General features: G+C 45.6%; 1 protein-coding gene across 1 annotated transcript in view; it reads right to left on the bottom strand.

The window, feature by feature from the left end:
- Nucleotides 1-9,103, bottom strand: part of ergic1 (endoplasmic reticulum-golgi intermediate compartment 1) — a gene marked incomplete at its 5' end in the record, with an annotated part of 23,207 nt that extends 14,104 nt beyond the window's left edge. The window contains 2 exons of the mRNA XM_070441854.1: nt 3,716-3,790; nt 9,044-9,103. Coding sequence (XP_070297955.1) covers nt 3,716-3,790; nt 9,044-9,103 — 135 coding nt within the window. The remainder of the gene's footprint in view (nt 1-3,715; nt 3,791-9,043) is intronic.
- Between the last annotated feature and the right edge of the window lie 13,421 nt (nt 9,104-22,524).

A 22,524-nucleotide genomic window follows, 5' to 3' on the forward strand; every position in this document is an offset into this window, starting at 1 on the left:
CCACAGAGAGATCACCAGCTGTCAGCAATGTTCTGAATTCACCCCCAGCTGTCACAATGTATCCACATGTTCTGATTCACCCCCAGCTGTCACAATGTTATCCACATGTTCTGATTCACCCCCCAAGCTGTCACAATGTTCTGAATTCACCCCCAGCTGTCACAATGTTCTGATTCACCCCAAGCTGTCAACATGTTCTGATTCACCCCCAGCCTGTCACAATGTCTGATTCACCCCCAGCTGTCACAATGTTCTGATTCACCCCCAGCTGTCACAATGTTCTGATTCACCCCCAGCTGTCACAATGTTCTGATTCCACCCCCAGCTGTCACAATGTTCTGCATTCACCCCCAGCTGTCACAATGTTCTGATTCACCACCCCAGCTGTCACAATGTTTTTGATTCACCCCCAGCTGTCACAATGTTCTGATTCACCCCCAGTGTCATGTCCACAATGTTCTGATTCACCCCCAGCTGTCACAATGTTCTGATTCACCCCCAGCTGTCACAATGTACCACAATGTTCCTTCTCCCTGCTAATTGTGAGAAAAGTACATTGGTGCTTCTTTGTCATCTAATTTCCTCTCCACTCCTCCCCCTGCCCTCCACCTCTCCTACAGCCCAGCGTAAATAAGCTGTCCTCCTCTCCACTCCTCCCCCCTGCCTCCACCTCTCCTACAGCCCAGCGTAAATAAGCTGTCCTCCTCTCCACTCCTCCCTGCCTCCTCCACCTCTCCTACAGCCCCAGCGTAAATAACTGTCCTCCTCTCCACTCCTCCCCCTGCTCTCCACCTCTCCTAACAGCCCAGCGTGAAATAAGCTGTCCTCCTCTCCACTACCTCCCCCTGCCCTCCACCTCTCCACAGCCCAGCGTAAATAAGCTGTCCTCCTCTCCACTCCTCCCCTGCCTCTCCACCTCTCCTACAGCACCAGCGTAAATAAGCCGTCCTCCTCTCCACTCCTCCCCTGCTCCTCTCACCCAGCACAGGAAGAAGCTGTACACCCCTTCCTTCCCTCTATCCAAGCTGACTCATGCACACAGCCTAATATCCTGTCAGAAAAGATGTCTCCATGTTGGTTACGATACACCAGACGCGTCAACAAAGCATCATAATGAACAACAGACATCCTCATTCTTGATCAACACTCTTGTTAGCGTTTCTGTCTTTGTTGCGTCTTAACAGAAAAGGAAATAATTCAATTTTGGGCATTTTTTACATTTCACGTGTGAAGCCCAGAGGGAGAGGATAGATGGTCCTAAACCAACACTGATGGTTCAGCATTGTAAGAAACCCCAAGATGGTTAGCATGTAGGTGATGCCCCCTAACCAACACATGAATGGTTCCAGCATTGTAAAGGATAGATGGTCCCTAACCAACACTGATTGTGTCACAAGATTGTAAAGGAATAGATGGTCCCAACCAACACTGATTGGTTCACAATTGTAGGATAGCATGGTCGCCTAACCAACACTGATTGGTCCGCATGAGATGTAATGTCCCTCAGACAACACGGATGTGAAGCGTATTGACACGATCTGTGAGTCCCTAATAACATGTGGTAAACTGTCATTGTATTTGTGTAGCCGGAGTCAGATGCGTCGTGCACGGGGGATACACATACATATCCCTAACTATGTTTGATCAGTATGTTGCGTACCGTTAGGTTAAAGGTTTTAGAATAGTCTAGCTGCTCACATAGCTATAGTTACACCTGCAGCATACGATCAGCCTGTACGAGCCTGTAATAGCCTTCATACTTCACTGTATTTATTTATCTTGCTCCTTTGCACCCCAGTATTTCTATGCACATTCATCTTCTGTAATCCTACCATTCCAGTGTTTAATTGCTATACTGTATATTTCACCATATGGCTAATTTATTGCCTTACCTCCCTTATCTACTCATTTGCACACACGTATATGACTTTTCTATTGTGTTATTGACTGTAACGACTTGTTTATTCATTGTAACTTGTGTTGTGTTTGTGTCCACTGCTTGCTTTATCTTGGCAGGTCGCAGTTGTAAAGAGAACTTGTCTCACTACCTACCTGGTTAAATAAAAGTGAAATAAACATTTTAAAACATCAACAGAGTGAGTGGAGACGAGTGCGTGGACTGTCATCTCAGATACACGGAGTGAAGGTAATCTGAACCACAAGATCTGTGGTTAAGAACAGGAAGATCGGTGAATGTGCTGTACTTCACAGTTGACTGGCTATGAATGATGTCTGTTCATACATCGCAGTGAGGGTATTTCTATGTCTGTGTTTAAGGGGAAAACCCAGATAGGAAGACCAAGAGACAGAACAATAAAGAAACTGTTTTATTAATTCCAATGAATGCCTCTGGGTTTTAAACCAGGAATCAATGTCTCTGGGTTTTAAACCACAGAATCAATGTCTCTGGGTTTTAAACCACAGGAATGAATTCTCTGGGTTTTAAACCACAGGAATGAATGTCTCTGGGTTTAAACCACAGGAGAGATGTCTCTGGGTTTAACCACAGGAATATGTCTCTGGTTTTAAACCACAGGAAATAAAGTCCTGGTTTTTAAACCACAGGAATCAAATGTCCCTGGGTTTTAAACCACAGGAATCAATGTCTTCTGGGTTTTAAACCACAGGAAATCAAATCCAGTCTCTGGGTTTTAAAACCACAGGACATCAATGTCTCTGGGTTTTAAACCACAGGAATCAATGTCTCTGGGTTTTAAACCACGGAAAATCAATGTCTCTGGGTTTTAAACCACAGGAATCAATGTCTCTGGGTTTTAAACACAGGAAGTCAATGTCTCTGTGTTTTAAACTCCACAGGAATCAATGTCTCTGGTTTTAAACCAAAGGAATCATGTCTCTGGGTTTTAAACCACAGGAAAAATGTCTCTGGGTTTTAAACCACAGGAATGCAATGTCTTCTGGTTTTAAACCACAGGAATGAAACTGTCTCTGGGTTTTAAACCACAGGAAATGAATGTCTCTGGGTTTTAAACACAGGAATGAATGTCTCTGGTTTTAAACCACAGGAATGAATGTCTCTGGTTTTTAACAACCACAGGAATGAATGTCTTCTGGGTTTTAAACGCACAGAATGAATGTCTCTGGTTTTAAACCACAGGAATGAATGTCTCTGGGTTTTAAACCACAGATGAAGAAACCACAGGAATGATGTCTCTGGGTTTTAACACCACAGGAAGGAATGTCTCTGGGTTTTTAAACCACAGGAAATGAATGTCTCTGGGTTTTAAAAACCACAGGAATGAATGTCTCTGGGTTTTAAACCACAGGAAATAATGTCTCTGGGTTTTAAACCACAGGAATCAATGTCTCTGGGTTTTAAACCACAGGAATGAAATGTCTCTGGTTTTAAACCAAGGAGAAGATGGTCAGGTACTTTTTCGTATTTAATGTGTCAGTGGAGGTAGAGGTGGTGTGTGTGTGTGTGTGTTGTGTGTGGTGTGTGTGTGTGTGTGTGTGTGTGTGTGTGTTGTGTGTGTGTGTGTGTGTGTGTGTGTGTGTGTGTGTGTGTGTGTGTGTTATTATGAGACTGTGTGGTGTGTTAATTATGAGACGTGTGGTGTGTTATTCTGAGACTGTGTGGTGTGTGTGTGTTGTGTTGTGTGTGTGTGTGTGTGTGTGGTGTGTGTGGTGTGTGTGTGTGGGTGTGTGTGTGTGTGTGTGTGTGTGTGGTGTTGTGGTGTAGTGTGTTACTTACATTTCAGTGGCTATGAATCCCTTCAGCTCTGAGAGAAACAGGAAACAAACATGAAGATACAGCAGATGATGGACACTGTGGAGGAGAGGAGAGGGAGGGGAGAGGGAGGAGAGGGGAGAGAGGAGAGGAGGGAAGGAGAGGAGAGGGAGGAGAGGGGAGAGAGGGGAGTGGGAGGGAGGAGAGGGGAGGGGAGAGAGGAAGGAGGGAGGGAGGAGAGGAGGGAGGAGAAGGGGCGAGAGGGGAGGAGGGAAGGAGAGGAGAGGGAGGAGAGGGGAGAGAGGAGAGGAGGGAAGGAGAGGAGAGGGGAGGAGAGGGGAGAGAGGGGAGTGGGGGGAGGAGAGGGGAGGGAGAGAGGAGAGGAGGGAGGGAGGAGAGGAGGGAGGGAAGGGAGGGGCGAGAAAGGGGAGGAGGGAAGGAGGAGGAGAGGGAGGAGAGGGGAGAGAGGAGAGGAGGGAGGAGGAGAGGGAGGAGGGAGAGAGAGGGGAGTGGGGAGGGGGAGAGAGGAGAGGAGGGAGGGAGAGAGGGGCGAGAGACGAGAGGGGAGTGGGGAGGAGAGGGGGGAGAGGGGAGAGAGATAGGTGGGACAGAGGGGAGGGAGGACGAGAGGGGAGGGAGGAGAGGGAGGGAGGGAGAGAGGGGGAGGGAGGGAGAAGGGAGGGAGGGGAGAGGGGGAGAAGGGAGGGGGACAGACAGTTAGATTTGTTTACTGAGCGGTACACACTGATATTAAACCAAATAAAGGATTTGGGCTGAGACACAACCCGATTATGGGCTGCAGTCCATCAGCCCAAAACTCTAGAACCTTCTAAACCTTCCATGATATACTCAGAGAATAACCTCAAATTAGCAGTAGTTTCTAGCCTTGGCTGTAGTCCAATAACAAACGAGCAGTAGTTTCTAGCCTTGGCCGTAGTCCATTACTAAGCTTGGTGGTATACCGTATACTTGGAACAAGCCCAGGAACGGTTTTGTTATACAGTCAAATTATTTATGTATTTTTTTTTAAACCAATCTGAATATTTGTAGTTACTATTAAGAGTAAAAACCTGCAGTCAACTTGTGCAATACGTTAGGATGATCAAGAAGATCACGTTTATATCTCACCGGTCACATTGTTCGACAAAGAAGCTCACTGTAGTTCCCCAGAACAGTTTGAGTCAGTCAGGTGTTTGAAGCTGAGAGCTGTGAGTCCAACAGCGTTCTGGTATCTATTGGTGAGTCTCTGTTGTACGTCAACACATAAGGTGATGAAGTTACACTTGTACGTAATTCACCACTAAATGTATCCCTACTAAATTGTACTCTCCCCCTAAATGCAATCCATCCCTACTAAATGCAACCCTACTAAATGCAATCCCTACTAAATGAATCCCCTACTAAATGCAATCCCCTACTAAATGCAATCCACCAACAAATGTCTCCCCTACTAATGCAATCCCTACTAAAAAAATGCAATCTCCTACTAAATGCAATCCCCTACTAAATGGCATCCCCTACCTAAATGCAATCCCCTACCTAAATGCAATCCCTACTAAATGCAATCCACCTAACTATAAAATGCAATCCCACTACTAAAATGCAATCCCCTACTAAATGCCAAAAATTCCCTACTAAATGCAATCCCACTACAAATGTAATCCCTACTAAATGTTGCCATCAGATATCTATATAAGACGACATTCTGCCAAGAGAGATCTCTGATGAGTAATACTGTAGTTGGCTATTTTTCCCGTTCTTCCTCCTCGTTCATCCCCTTCTTGCGCTGTGTACACAGAGCTGCTATTCCTCTTGTTCCCCTTCTGTCTGTCATGCTTGCTGTTCCTCCTCTGTTCTCCCCTCCGCTCTGTGTACACAATGCTGCTTCACCTCCTGTCACATGCTGCTAGTCAGTCTGTTAATATCTGGTGTCAATCTCCTGTCTTATCAGGTGTCCTGTGTGAATTTTAAGTATTCTCCCCTCTAATTCCCCCTCTCTGTCCCTCCCCTCCCGGAGGACCTGAGCCCTAGGACCATCGCCTCAGAACTACCTGGCCTGATGACTCCTTGCGCCTGTCCCCAGTTCCACCTGGCCGTGCTGCTGCTGCCAGTTTCAAACTGTTCTGCCTGCGGCTATGGAACACCCTGACCTGTTCAAGCGGACAGTGGTTTACATGTCCCAGACCTGCTGTTTTCAACTCTCTAGAGACAGCAGGAGCGGTAGAGATACTCTTAATGATCGGCTTATGAAAAGCCAACTGACATTTACTCCCTGAGATGCTGCCTGTTGCACCCTCGACAACTACTGTGATTATTATTATTTACCATGCTGGTCATCTTATGAACATTTGAACATCTTGGCCATGTTCCTGTATAATCTCCACCCGGCACAGCCAGAAGAGGACTGGCCGACCCCTCATAGCCTGGTTCCTCTCTAGGTTTCCTTCCTAGGTTTCTGGCCTTTCTAGGGAGTTTTTCTAGCCACACCGTGCTTCATTCTAAACAACCTGCACTTTCTACACCTGCATTGCTTGCTGTTTGGGGTTTTAGGCTGCGATTCTGTACAGCACTTTGAGATATCAGCTGATGTAAAAAAGGCTTTATAAAAAAAATGTACTGTCAAAGTTCTCCCTCGATGTCATCAGGGATGGGCCAATGATGAATCGATTCCAGTAATGATTAGGTAACAAACAAAACAACCACATAGCTGATCTCCTAGTAATCCCCGTGTTTAATCACTGTCAGGCGCCTGACACAGTGACAGCCTGGTGATGAAACARGAAAACAACATGACAGAACAAAGAAACAGAAAGATTCCACCGGATACCAGAGGACTGACTGACAGTTCTAGAACGCCTGAGGGCTGAGGAGGCGGGGCACAGGTAATCATTAGCATTCTCTGACACACGGTTACGTTTCACCTGAGTRATGACAGGTATCCTCCTAGCCAGTGGTGAACGTGTGTTTTCAAAAGGAAGTTCAGAGGCACGTTCCCACTCAGATGTGTCCTGTTATAACATTTTCAGATGTTCAATTACAAAAATTTATATTTTAAGCCCAACGTTTTATTAAAATGATTTAAGAGAAAAATGACTTTCCCTCCCATTCTCCCTAGAGATGACTGGGCAGGACGCTAGATACATCTAGTGTGTGCAGAATCGTCAGTGAAGTAAGCATGGTGGAATTACCCAAAGGGGTGGGGACCCATTGAACTTCAGTTATATTTTTAAAAAACGCAAACATTTGCCTCCACCTTATTTTCAAATTGTGTAGAATTGCAGGAAATTTGCGATATATATATTTATTTTTTATCTTCTCTCTGCCCCATGGCAAAATGTGTATAATTGCAGGAAACTAAACATTTCTCTCTTCGCTGTCACGAGGGGGGGGATAGCTAAAATATTTCTCTTGCAAGGTGGTGGGGGGGGTTTGGATGTGGCAATTTAACATTTTTTTTATTTAACCAGGCAAGTCAGTTAAGAATTTGTTCTTATTTACAATGACGGCCTACCCCGGCCAAGCCCGGACGACGCTGGGCCAACTGTTAGCCGCTCTATAGGACTCCCAATCACAGCCGGTGGTCATACAAACTGGATTGGAAACAGGGTGTCTGGTCGTGACGCCTCTAGCACTGAGAGGCAGTGCCTTAGACCGCTGCGCCACCCGGGAGCCCACTGAGAGGCAGTGCCTTAGACCGCTGCGCCACCCGGGAGCCCACTGAAGAGGCAGGTGCTTAGATCCGCGGGCGCCACCCGGGAAGCCCACTGAGAGGCAGTGCCTTAGACGCTGGCGCCACCCCGGAGCCCACTGAGAGGCAGTGCAATAGACCGCTGCGCCACCCGGGAGCCCACTAAGAGGCAGTGCGACAGACGCTGCCGCACCCGGGAGCCCACTGAGAGGCAGTGCCTTAGACCCCTGCGCCACCGCGGAGCCCACTGAGAGGCAGTGCCTTAGACCGGCGCACCCGCGGAGCCATCTAAGAGGCAGTGCTAAAGACCCGCTGCGCCACCCGGGAGCCCATGAGAGGCAGTTGCCTTAGACCCTCGCCGCACCACGGGAGCCCACTGAGAGGCAGTGCCTTTAGAGCCCTGCGCCACCCGGGAGCCCACTGAAAGGCAGTGCCTTAGACCGCTTGCGCCACCCCGGGGCCCACTGAGAGGCAGTGCCTTAGACCGCTACTGCCACCCGGGAGCCCACGAGAGGCAGTGCCTTAACCGCTGCGCCACCCGGGAGCACCCGAGAGGCAGTGCCTTAGACCCCTGCGCCACCCGGGAGCCCCTGAGAGGCAGTGCCTTAGACGCTCGCCACCGTCGGGAGCCCACCTGAGAGGCAGTGCCTTACGACGCGGCCACCCGGGAGCCCACCGAGAGGCAGTGCCTTAGACCGCTAACGCCACCCGGGGCCCACCGAGAGGCAGTGCCTTAGACACCCTGCGCCACCGGGAGCCCACCGAGAGGCAGTGCCTTGAGCCCCTGCGCCACCCCGGGAGCCCACTGAGAGGCAGTGCTTTAGACCGGCTGCGCCACCCGGGAGCCATGAGGCAGTGCCTTAGACACGCTGCCACCCGGGAGCCACTGAGAGGCAGTGCTTAGACCGCGCTGCCCCCGGAGCCACAGCTGCCGCTCAATGTGGCTCTATTGTTGAGGTCCACACAGCGTTTGATTGATTTTAGCGGCCAGTGAGGGCAGAAGTGTACCTAGATAACCATGCAGAAAAACAGATCTTTAGAATTAGGCATAATGATATTCATGCAGATTGCAAAAGCTGTTTCTGGTGTTTTGAAAAAATGCTAATTCGCTAATTCCAGAGGGGGCCACCCCCTTCATACTATCGTACTCATGCCACCTCTAAAACAAAGGGTACTACCTGAACTCTGACGCGGGATAGACCAGCTGAACTTGAGGGGACAGTAATACCTGCACTCTGACAGGTGAGTAGAGAGCCAGTGACACCATGAGTCCGGTAATACGCATCTGACAGGAGTCCACTGAAATGCGCTAGGATCCATGCGTAAGCCCAGCGACTAGCAGACTACTGCACGAGGTGAGACTGCGACAGAGGTGAAGTAATCCACACGTGGTAGACCAGCTGAACCATGGTGGGAAGGTGACATCTGCACTTGACGGTAGTGACCAAGCCTGAACCATGAGGTGACAGGTATACTGCACTCTGACAATGCGGTGAGCAGACCACGCTGACCATGAGGTGAACAGGTACATACCTGCACTCCTACATCGCCACCTGGTGGAGTAGACCAGCTGAACCATAGGGTTTGGTGTAGTGTGTTGTGTGTGTGTGTGTGTGTGGTGTGTGTGTGTGTGTGTGTGTGTGTGTGTGGGAGGTCTACTCAACCCACAAGCTCTGTGTACGTGGGCTGGGTCAGGTCTTTGGGGACTTCCGTCTGATATCCAACTAATGGCAGAGCAAGAAAGAGGGAGCGGTAAGAAAAACAAAAACAGCAAATGAACGGGGTTCACAAGAATGACAGAAAGGAATCAGATAATGGATAATAAAGCAAGTTTATCTATATGTAGGACTATCGTCTTTTAGGTGCAATCAGTTAGAAGCAATTACCATGACTTCTCTCTCATACACAAATGTGACGCGAGTGCAAGTAATGTCTAGTGCTGTCGGTGTTTTATCTTGGGAATGCAGCAGGGAATCATTCTTAAAAGCATTAATATTTAGTGATATAAAGAATATAAATAAGGTCTATCTTCGTATACCCACCCGTACCTTGTCACAACTGAAGTGCCAAACGCAATAAGGAAAGAAATTGTACAAATTAACTTTTAAAAAGGCACACCTGTTAATTGAAATACATTCCAGGTGACTCCCTCGTGAAGCTGGTTGAGAAGATGCCAAGAGTGTGAAAAGCTATCATCAAGGCAAAGGGTGGCTACTTTTGAAGAATCTCAAATTATTTTGATTGGTTTAACACTTTTTTGATTACCACATGATCCATGTGTGTATTCATAGTTTTGTGTCTTCACTATTACTACATGTAGAAACAGTGAAAATAGAAAAAAACCTGGAATGAGTAGGTGTGGCCAAACTTTTGACTGGTACTGGATATATATGATGACTGCACAAATGGTAGGACTTCTGGGTCCATTTTGCCAGAATTATAATGTTTTATTCCTTCTCAAATCATTAAAACCTCTAAATACTAAATCTGGATGAATCTGAGTTATGGTTCATAAGGAGAAGAAGAGTACAGGTGGTTTTAAGCGTTACATATGGAAAAGACAGTTGTTAATAGCTCCCTTGTTTTTAAATATATCAAAATCACATGCAGTGTGGTTCATCTAAGGGATGTCCATGATGGAGATGACAAGTGGATTTACAGTGGTTTAAATGGACACGTAAAAAAAAAAAAAAAAAGATTTTTGATTTGTCAATAACTCAGCCATGTTTTGAGCAATCCCTTAGTTTTTCTCAAAACTAAGTTAAGACGTGGGCCGACATGACCGAATTTGGTCATTTAGACACCACTTCTGGTTCAAAATGTGGATATGAGGATTTAAGTGAGACTGCTTATAACAGCGCCACCTATAGGCCAATCAGTGCCATTCTGTTTAACCAAGTTACTCTTAGCATCGAGTTTCTGCGTACCAAATTTAGACAAAAAGTGACCAACCTATGATTGAGTTTTTTGACAAAGTTATTTGAAAGTGAGAGACAGGAGAGAAGAGAGAGGGAGGGGGGATTCTGAGCACATTTTGTTCCCAGAATGCTTTGCAGCATTACTGAAGAGTAGCGGAATGTTAGCTCTGAAACACAGCCATGACAAACAGGCCCAGGCAGCCTCACACATTCCTGAAATCTGACCCCAGCAATGACCTATTAACCCCCAACACACCGACAGCCACATGGAAAAGAACACAAGACACACCAAACTTCTGAACACACACACACATCATTCAGCATTGGCCTCATTGTACAGGAAGACGTGTCTAGTTGGGTCAGAATTGGCCTCATTGTACAGGACGATCTGATAGTTGCTAATTTGCTACTAAAACTAAAGTCAATGACACATCAGGACAGTGTGTGTGTTGTGTGATACCTCTGTATTAGTGGACATCAGGACGGTGTGTTCTAGATTACTACAGGGACCAGGAAACACTGCTCTAGGACTACTACAGGACCAGGAGACACTGCTCTAGAACTAMTACAGGACCAGGAGACACTGCTCTAGAACCAGGAAACACTGCTCTAGGACTACTACAGGACCAGGATACACTGCTCTAGGACTACTACAGGACCAGGAGACACTGCTCTAGGACTACTACAGGACCAGGAGACACGTCTCTAAGGACATACACGGACCAGGAGACACTGCGCTAAGAACTACTACAGCGAACGGAACACGTCTAGACCAGAACATGCTCAGGACTCTAAGGACCAGGATACACTGCCTAGGACTAACTCAGGACAGGAGACACTGCTCTAGACACTAGGAAAACACTTGCTCTAGGACCTACTACAGGACAGGAGAGCACTGCTCTAGGATACCAGATGAGAACACTGCTCTAGGACCAGGAACACTTTAGGATACCAGGAAGGAGCACTGCTCTAGGACTACTACAGGAACCAGAAGACACTGCCTTCTAGGACACTACAGGACGAGCAGGGAGACACTAGCTCTAGGACTACTACAGGACCAGAAACACTGCTCTAGGACTATACAGGCACCAGCAACATGCTCTACGGACTAAGGCTAGGACGCAGGAACACTGCTCTAGGGATACTACAAGGACGAGGAGACACTGCTCAGGACTACTACAGGAAACGCTCAGGAGACCAACGTGGTTCTACAGGACTAGCTAGGACCAGGAGACACTGCTCAGCGACTAACGGACAAGGACACTGCTCTAGACTACTACAGGACCAGGAACACCGCTCTAGGACTACTACAGGCCAGAGACCACTGCTCATAGACTACTACAGGACCAGGAGACACTGCTCAAGGACTTCTACAGGACCAGAGAACATCTGCCTCTAGGACAGGAGCAGTCTAGAACACTACAGAGACCAGGAGACACTGCTCTAGGACCAGGAGACACTGCTCTAGGACTACTACAGGACCAGGAAACACTGCTCGGACTATCACAGACCGAGAGAAACTGCTCTAGAACTACTAAGACTAGGAGACACTGCTCAGGACTACTGACAGGACCAGGAGACACTGCTCCTAGGCTGATAAGGACCAGGAGACACTGCTCTAGGGACTACTAACAGGACCAGGAACACTGCCTCTAGACACTACAGGACGCAGAGGACACTGCTAGGACTCACTACACCGGAACACTGCAAGGATCGGACCAGCAACACTGCTCTAGGACTAATACAGACCAGCAACACAGTCTCAGGAACATACAGGACCAGGAGACACTGCGTCTAGGACTACTACAGGACCAGGAGACACTGCTCTAGGCTACTCTAACGGACCAAGGAACAACTGTGACTAGGACGGACACTGCTCTAGGACCGCGAGACACTGCTCTAGGACTACTACCAGGACCAGGAGACACTGCTTGAGGACCAGGAGACTACTGCTCTAGACTTACTAAGGACCCAGGAGACTACTGCTCTAACCAGACCACTGCTACTAAAGGACCAGGAGAACACGCTCTAGGACTACTACAGGACCAGGAGACACTGGCTCTAGGACTACTACAGGACCAGGAGGACACTGCTCTAGGACACTACGGACAGACAACTGCTCTCAGACGGGACCACTGTCTGGGCAGGAAACTGCTCTAGGACCAGGAACAACTGCTCTGAGACTACTACAGGCCCAGGGGACACGCTCTAGGGACTACTACTAGGACAAGGAAAACACTGCTCTAGGACTACTAATAGGACACAGGAACACAGCTGCTCAGGACTACTACAGGACCAGAGGACACCCCCCACAATGACTCTTAGACTATACAGGGACAGAGAGACTGCTCTAGACTACTACAGACCAGGAGATACACTTGCTCTAGGACTACTACAGGACCAGGAGACACTCTGACATAACAGGCGAGCATACTACAGCCAGAACCTCCTAGGCTTACAGACCCAGACAACTGCTCAGGACTACTACAGGCCGGATACGACTGCTCGAGAGAACATTATTGTTCAGTATACATAATAAACGAGTGTACGTGATTTTTCCTTCGCAGCCAGGGTTGCGCACGCCTCTTGCAGGTAGCTAGCACAAGGGGGGCTACCACAGAAGGCTACAGTATGCCGGCTCCCACCTCTCGCCGTATGGCTGTGCTTCTTACGCACTATCCAGGCAAGTAGCCCACGTCCTTAATTGTTCACGATCCAAAAGGTCTTTTCGAACTTAGATCAGTCAAGCTGCATAGTGAAACTCTTGATCTCCCTCGTTTCGGTGTTGTCTAAAATGCTTCTATTCCCTACAGCAGTGGTTCCAGCTCCAGTCCTCCAGTACGCAACAGGTACACTTTTCTATTGCAGCCTGGATAAACTCACGATCCACCGTCACTCTGATTTCAACTCACCTGATTCAACTCACCTGATTCAACTCACCTGATTCAACTCACCTGATTCAACTCACCTGATTCAACTCAGAGGGCCTAAAATGATTAGTTAACAAATAGAATCAGGTGTGTTTGTCGAGGGCTACAACAAACTGTACTGCTGGTAGTACTGGAGTAGGGAACCACTGCCCTACAGGGCCCTGGTCAAAAGTRGTGCACTATGTAGGGAATAGAGTGTCATTTTGGACGAAACCAGTATCAGCGACATATCCACAACGAGGCGTCTCACAGGAAGGTCAGTGTTTGAAGTATGACTGTCTTAACACAACACAGCAGGTTCTAAGGTACACATGCACTTACCRGGGTCTTGTGTCGGGTACAATGATTATCTTGATTCAACATTACACAACTAGAAGCCGTTCTTACAGCTCAGGCAAGTCCCAGCCCTGGTGACAAGCAGTGTGCAAACAATGGCTGTGTGATTTGGAACAGTATAACCAGCCTGGTCTCAGAASATTTCGTATTATTCCGTACATAAATCTGAACCACTACTTTTACTATATGTAATGTTTCTTATGGTATGTATTAATTTATGGATGTCCATCTATTTCGTATAATATGTTACGAATTACACTTGGTATGATATGTTACGAATTGGAAAAAAGTACTATAGGTTATGAATTTGCAAAATATATGATATTTTACGAATTCTAGCTAGGTGGCTAACGTTAGCTAGGCTAGGGGTTAGCTAACATGCTAACTAGTTGCAAAGTAGCTAAAAAGTAGTAAGTAGTTGAAAAGTTGGTAAAATGCTAAAGTTGTCCGTGAGGAGATTCGAACTTGCAACCTATGGATTGCTAGACGTTCACGTTATATGCCCACTCATCCACCACCCTACTTTCGTTTTTGCCTTAAGTAACTATCGGTCTTATGGAACCATACCAAACGTAACATWCACTTTATATACACAAAAGTATTTGGACACCACTTCAAATGAGTGGATTTGGCTATTTCATCAAATCTAACACACAGCCATGCAATCTCCATAGACAAACATTGGCAGTAGAATGGCCTTGCTGAAGAGCTCAGTGACTTTCAACGTGACACCGTCACAGGATGCCACCTTTCCAACAAGTCAGTTGGTCAAATTTCTGCCCTGATAGAGCTGCCCCGGTCAACTGTAAGTGCTGTTAATGTGAAGTGGAAACATCTTGGAGCAACAACGGCTCAGCCGTGACGTGGTAGGCCACACAAGCTCACAGAGCGGAACCGTCGAATGCTGAAGCGCGTTAAAATAGTTTGTCCTCGGTTGCAACACTCACTACCGAGTTCCAAACTGCCTCTGGAAGCAACGTCAGCACAATAACGGTTTGTCGGGAGCTTCATGAAATGGGTTTCCATGTTTGAGCAGCCGCACACAAGCCTAAAATTACCATGTGAAATGCCAAGCATTGGCTAGAGTGGTGTAAAGCTTGCCGCCATTGGACTCTGGAGCAGTGGAGACACGTTATCTGGAGTGATGAATCACGCTTCACCATCTGGCACTCCGACGGACAAATCTGGGTTTGGCGGATGCCAGGAGAACGCTACCTACCCCAATTGGTAGTTCCAACTGTAAAGTTTGGTGGAGGAGGAATAATGGTCTGGGGCTGTTTTTTCATGGTTCGGGCTAGACCCCTTAGTTCCAGTGAAAGGGAAATCTAACGCTCAAGAATACAATGACATTCTACACAATTCTGTGTTTCCAACTTTGTGGCAACAGTTTGGGGAAGGCCATTTCCTGTTTAAGCATGACAATGCCCCGTGCGAGGTCCATACAGAAATTATTTGTTGAGATCGGTGTGGAAAATTGACTGGCCTGGGCTAACCCTTCAAACACCTTCGGGATAAATTGGAACGCCGACTACGAGCCAGGCCTAATCGCACAACATCAGTGCCCGACCTCACTAACATGCTCGTGGCTGAATGAAGCAAGTCCAGCAGCAATGTTCCGAATCTTAGTGGAAAGCCTTCCCAGAAGAGTGAGGCTGTTATAGCAGCAAAGGGGGGGACAACTCATATTAATGCCCATGATTTTGGAATGAGATGTTTGACGATCAGGTGTCCACTACTTTGGTCATGTAGTGTATCATACTTAATTTGAGTGTCCCGTACTTACTTTTACTATGTTTTGCGCCCCCCTTGGGTTGTCCGTGGCGGAGATATTGTGGGCTATACTCGCCTTGTCTCAGGATGGTAAGTTGGTGTTGAAGTTATCCCCATAACGGTGTGGGGGCTGTGCTTTGGCAAATGGGTGGGGTTATATCCTTCCTGTTTGGCCCTGTCGGGTATCATCGGATGGGGCCACAGTGTCTCCTGACCACCTCTGTCTCAGCCTCCAGTATTTATGCCAGTAGTTTGTGTCGGGGCTAGGGTCAGTTTGTTATATATGGAGTATTCTCCTGTCTTATCCGGTGTCCTGTGTGAATTTAAGTATGCTCTCTCAATCTCTCTCTTTCGGAGGACCTGAGCCTAGCCATGCTCAGGACTACCTGGCCTGATGACTCCTGCTGTCCCAGTCCACCTGGCGTGCTGCTGCTCCAGTTTCAACTGTTCTGCCTGCGGCTATGGAACCCTACTGTTCCCCGGACGTGTACCTGTCCCAGACCTGCTGTTTCAACTCTCTAGAACAGCAGGGCAGGTAGAGATACTTAATGATCGGTATGAAAAAGCCAATGACATTACTCCTGAGGTGCTGACTTGCTGCACCCTCGACAACTACTGTGATTATTATTATTTGACCATGCTGGTCAACTTTATGAACTCTTGCCTGTTGTTTATAACTTCTCCACCTGGCACAGCCAGAAGAGGACTGGCCACCCCTCATAGCCTGGTTCCTCTCTAGGTTTCTTCCTAGGTTTTGGCCTTTCTAGGGAGTTTTTCCTAGGCGCCATGCTTCTACACCTGCATTGCTTGCTGTTTGGGGTTTTAGGCTGGGTTTCTGTACAGCACTTTGAGATATCAGCTGATGTAAGACGGGCTATATAAATAAATTTGATTTGGATTTGATGTTACGTCCAGTCTATGAGACCAGCCTGGTATAACGTGTATGTTAGGGTGTGTGACCGCAGTCTCTTGGAGCTGTAGGTCCAACAGAGTATGAACCAGTACTCTACATCCTACAGATGAGTCCTCATCATCTCTCCTTCATGCACCGAAGTAGAATCATAACATAGGTAATAGCATAGGTAATGGCTGATTTTAATGGACCAACAAAAGGGAAAAAGTATTTGGATATTTACAAAATAAATAACATATTGCATAAATAATACAATGTAAGACAACAATAGCCTATAATTTAACGTATGTGTAATGTAATAAATTGCCTATTAGGTTTTATTTCACAATGAAAAGTTTAGGTGCCTTCATTAGTGTTTTTCAGAATGATAGCCTGTTAGCCTAGATGCTAAWTAGTTCGTCTGAATGGGCATCTCTTCAGGCAAAGCTCTTCAGGAAAACTTTTCGGACACTACTGACACGATAAAATTGCAGCTGCCCGCAGATACAATATAATACCTGGTGTAGCAACAATCATACCGTTAACTTGTTGGCTAGCAAACTTGGAACAAGAAGAAAGCAGGGGATTCTCTCCATGCACAGAAAAAAATAAAAAATATTGCGAGTGTAATTTAAGCCTGCGAATTGTGAACCAAAATCCTTTACTCACCTCCTCACATCGAAAACCATGATGTTTGCACGTTTTAGATGAGTATATTAAAACAATTTAGTTAACGGAAAATCAGCACAGATTTCTAGATTTCTCTACAATCCTACCGGTTGTTCATCGTTACCGGGTTGACGTCAGTTTAGGACGCTTTGCAAAATCCTATTGGTTGAATTCACTTCCTGGTTGAAAGATTCTCTTTCCGTTCTTTTAAATTGAACCAGACCGTAGAACTGTGTTAGAATACTCATACTAACCGTACTATTTGTGGCGTGATTGGGTATATAGTATGATTATTGGTCATAGTATGGATATAGGTAGTATGCCAAAAGTTCCCTGATGTCGTACTAAAATCGCCAAAATATGAAGTATACACGCAGAGGACACTATTTCCATACGTTAGGGCCCATAATGCACTTCTTCCGGAAATTGACGTGGCTTCACATCGTTTGCAAATTTGAAGAAAATGGCGGAAAATTATGCAGCCCAAGTCCGACGAGAGCGGATACAAATTAATTGCTTTAACTAATTATGACAAATRTTAAGAACATGTTTAGCAATGTAATAAAGTAATKACTTTTCAAAAAAAAGTTAMTTAYACTTTATGTTGGCTGACAATTTGTTAGTTACGCTATCCTTACAGCAGTATGTACTGGTATGTTAGCTACTGTTAGTTACCTAGCGGTAGTTGGTTACTAATACATCGAACTTGCCAGGTAGTATATTAACTATAATCTAACTATCCAAAGTTTATTGACTTGATTATTCACATCATTTTTAACTAAACGGTATAGTCGTTGTGCGTTCTCAATGGACATGGTTAATTCTGTCTATCCCGATTTCAGAGAACTCTCCTCTGAGTGCCAGAGCATAGAATAACTGATGAATTTACAAACGCTCAACACCGGTTGAATATGGCCGGTGTCAGTAAAGTCGGCAAAAAGTGTAATTAAATTGTTGCCAGCAGCACAGTTAGTCACCAAAGCTCTGGATAAATTGAAAACAGCCTAACCAGCTCTGCTAGGGCGAGGAAAATAGTCCGAGTGAGGTGTTCTCTCATTTGTGTCTGGAAGTAATAGCTAGCAAACGTTATCCAGTTAGCTTGGGTGTTTGACTGTCATTGAGGTACTACTCCTCAGCCAGTGTCCAGTGTGCGCGTCGGAGAGCGAAAAACTCTGAATTTACGAACAGACAATCTGACAACTGGCTCTGGATTCAGATTGAATTTATGAACACACCCGAAATCGTAAAATGTCTAGGTTGCATAGCAACAGCATCAACTTCTGGTAGACAGGCTAAGCGCTAGTATTCTCAACTGAAAGAATACAGTGTACTACAATTAACTAATAGTATATACTATGCAGTATGTACTCATTAAGTACGTAGTAAAACGTATGTGTATTCGAACACAGCTAGCAAAGGACTGAAATGTTTGCCTGCCTGGTGAAGGTCTGTACTAAATCCAGAGATACGGAAGTCCAGAGAGGACAAATTAATACATATTCTTTTCCCCTCATTATGTCGAGATCACAACTTATTTATCTCATGATCAAATCAAATTTTATTTGTCACATGCGCCGATTACAACAGGTGTAGGTAGACCTTACCGTGAAATGCTTRCAAGCCCTTAAAACCAACAGTGCCGTTTTAAGAAAATAGARTTAAGAAAATATTTACTAGATAAACTATAGTAAAAAATAAAGTAACACAATAAAATAACAACAATGAGACTATATATAGGGGGTACAGGTGAGTCGAGGTAATTTGTACATGTAGGTAGGGGTAAAGTGACTGCATAGATAATAAACAATGTAAAAACAAGGGGGGGGGGTCAATGTAAATAGTCCGGGCGGACATTTAATTAATTGTTCAGCAGGCTTGGGGCTAGAAGCTGTTAAGGAGCCTTTTGGACTGAGACTTGGCGCGGTACCGCTTGCTGTCCGATAGCGGAGAAAAAGTACTAAATTGTCATACTTGAATTAAAGTAAAGATACCTTAATAGAAAATGACTCAAGTAAAAGTGAAAGTCACTCAGTAAAATACTACTTGAGTAAAAGTCTAAAAGTATTTGGTTTTAAAGTATCAAAAGTAAATGGAATTGCTCAAATGTACTTAAGTATCAAAAGTAAAATKATAAACCATTTCAAATTCCTTATATTAAGCAAAGCAGACTGCATCATTTTTTATTTTTTATTGACGGATAGCCAGGGTCACACTCAAACACAAATAATTTACAAACAAAGCATTTGTGTTTAGTGAGTCCGCCAGATCAGAGACAGTAGGGATGACCAGGGATGTTCTCTTGATAAGTGTGTGAATTGGACCATTTTCCTGTCAAAATGTAAGGAGTACTTTTGGGTGTCAGGGAAATTGTATGGAGTAAAAAGTATATTATTTTCTTTAGGAATGTAGTGAAGTAAAAGTTAGCAAAAATATCAATAGTAAAGTACAGATACCCCAAAAAACTACTTATGTAGTACTTTAAAGTATTTTTACTTAAGTACATTACACCAGTGACCAGGCGGTGATGCAAACGGTCAGGATTCTCTCGATGGTGAAGCTGTAGAACCTTTTGAGGATCTGGGGACCCATGCCAAATATTTTCAGTCTCCTGAGGGGGAAAAGGTGTTGTCATGCCCTCTTCACGACTATCTTGGTATGTTTGGATCATGCTAGTTTGTTGGTGATGTGGACACCAAGGAACTTGAAACTCTCGACCCGCTCCATTACAGCCCCGTCGATGTGAATGGGGGCGTGTCCGGCCATCCTTTTCCTGTAGTCCACGATCATCTCCTTTGTCTTGCTCACATTGAGGGAGAGGTTTTTGTCCTGGCACCACACTGCCAGGTCTCTGACCTCCTCCTTATAGGCTGTCTCATCGTTGTCGGTGATCAGGCCTACCACCGTTGTGTCGTCAGCAAACTTAATGATGGTGTTGGAGTCGTGTTTGGCCACGCAGTCGTGGGTGAACAGGGAGTACAGGAGGGGACTGAGCATACACCCCTGAGGGGCCCCCGTTTTGAGGATCAGCGTGGCAGATGTGTTGTTGCCTACCCTTACCACCTGGGGGCGGCCCGTCAGGAAGTCCAGGATCCAGTTGCAGAGGGAGGTATTTAGGCCCAGGGTTCTTAGCTTAGTGATGAGCTTTGTGGGCCCCATGTGTTTGATGTATTTGATACCATTCCACTAATTCCGCTCCAGTCATTACCACGAGCCCGTCCTCCCCAATTAAGGTGCCACCAACCTCCTGCGGTACTGAACTAAACACTACTGTACTGAACTATACTGTACTTTAATGAACTCTACTAAACTCTACTCTACGGTGCTGAGCTCTACTGTAGTGTTGAAATTTTGTTACCGCAATTCCGTTACCGGGTGTAAATCCACTTCACTTAATGTAGTTCAGTAACCAAAATAGATTTTTTTCAAAGTCAATGTGTCATGTCATAACTATCACCCCATTCTTTCTGCAGACATCGGCATCTTTCAATCTTCCTTTGGACTAAATAGTTAACACATGGTCACATAAAAAAACGGAGGGAGATTTATCAGAAATTCTGTTACCAAACTTTGATCTGCACCGTTCTTCCGGTAATTGTGTTTTTGTAAAATGTTCCGTGTAAATTGTAATAAAAAAAAAATAATAATAATTTGTGCATTGAGTATGGTTTGTTAAACTTTTGAAATCAATGGTTTTTGTTTGGCATAAATGTTCAAGTGAATAATCTGAGTCTCAGTGCAATTCCGTTAGCTTGGACTTGCCCTGAATCAAACCGAGGAACGAGGTACTAACATACACATGCAGACAATGTGGCACTGGCAGATTCATCATGAGTGTGTTGTACTGAACATATATGTGTAGAACCAGAAGCCTAGTCCGTCATTACATCTAGTGCTGGATTCCCACAGAGGAACTGGTGAGTGGATTTTTAAAGCATTGGAAGACAGTTCTCACTCTAGTTGAGGCCTATCTATTGGAAGACAGTTCTCACTCTAGTTGAGCGCTATCCTTATTGGAAGATCAGTCTCACTTACGATTGAGGCCTATCTATTGGAGAGAGACAGTCTCGCAGCTCTAGTTGAGGCTATCTATGTGAAGACAGTTCTCACTCTAGTTGAGGCCTATCTATTGGAAGACAGGTTCTCACTCTAGTTGAGGCCTATCTATTGGAAGAACAGTTCTCACTCTAGTTGAGGCCTATCTATTGAAGACAGTTTTCACTCTAGTTGAGGCCTATTTGGAAGCACGTTCTCACTCTAGTTGAGGCCTATCTATTGGAAGACAGGTTCTCACTCTAGTTGAGGCCTACAGTATCTATCTCGTTTGTGGTGCTGTGAGTTACTGCCACAAACAGCAAGACTATAGGAACAATGGAAGTAACTCCAGTTCACAATTTATCTCTACACACGTATTATGTTTGAATGTTTGGGCTCAAAGACCTTGTTGACTGGCAAACTGTGTAAACCAAACATTCTGTCACATTCCTTATCTGAATATAATCAATTGAATTCAACAGGAAACCTCCTTGTGTCATCATCCCCAAACAAAACTAAAATAATATCTGAGTCCATCTGACCACTGTCAAGCTCCGACTGCAGAGAGCACTGTGAGAAAGATACACATTTGAACCACAACCAGCTACTGTTACGACATTGTTGTGTGTGTACATTATCGGAAAATAGTCAGTTGAATTAATGAAAAACGTCATGTCCACAAACCAAAACAAAAAGTGTAACTTCCGGGATCGCCTCACAGTGAGAAAAGGAAACCCTTTCCACCAGTTACTGTTATGATGTTGTTCTGTGGTGAGGAGAAGCCTGGCGGGTTAGGCCTTGTGTTTTCCCTTCACTCACAGCCTCTTCCGGCAATATGAAAAGTACTCTTTTGTGTGGGAAATAAAACTAGCAAATGACTAAAATATACACGCTGTAGGCAGGCTATCTAGTGCTGGAAACCCACAGAGGAACTGGGTGAGTGTGTAAACCTACATCTAATAGAAATGGTCCCATTCATTATCTAAAAACCATCAATTAAATCAACAGAAAAGCCTCTAAACATCTACAAAACTAAAGAAAAACTTCAGGGGATCACCTCAAAGCTGACTGTGAGAAACCGTGAGAAAGATAAATCTTTTGACCACAACCACTTACTGTTATTCGTTTGCATCCTAAATGGCACACTATTCCCTATGTAGTACACTACTTTTGACCAGAGGCCTATGGGCCCTAGTGCACTATATATATAGGGAATAGGGTGTCATTTAGGAAGTGGTGTGGTGATTCTGTGGTGAGGAGAAGCCCTGTGTTTTCCCGCCCACTCACTCGGCTGTTGCCCGGGGCGAGGGTGACAGTAAATGAACAGGGACGACAGTACTGACAGCTAAACAGAGTTGTGTTGCCAAATGGCACCCTATTCCCTATAGAGTGCACTAGGGCCCATAGGTCTCTGGTCAAAAGTAGTGCACCATAGAGAGAATAGGGTTCCATTTGGGACACACACTGAACAGTCACAGGAAATGCCTCAGTGTCGTCCCCCGTTTTACTTCCCTCCCTGGACGAGAGGACAGGAGGACACAGCTGATAATGATGGGAAGCAAAAAACACAAAAATTACAGAGTTTTATTCTGTCAATT

This window comes from Salvelinus sp. IW2-2015, unplaced genomic scaffold (genome assembly GCF_002910315.2).
Source record: "Salvelinus sp. IW2-2015 unplaced genomic scaffold, ASM291031v2 Un_scaffold4978, whole genome shotgun sequence".
NCBI lineage: Eukaryota > Metazoa > Chordata > Actinopteri > Salmoniformes > Salmonidae > Salvelinus > Salvelinus sp. IW2-2015.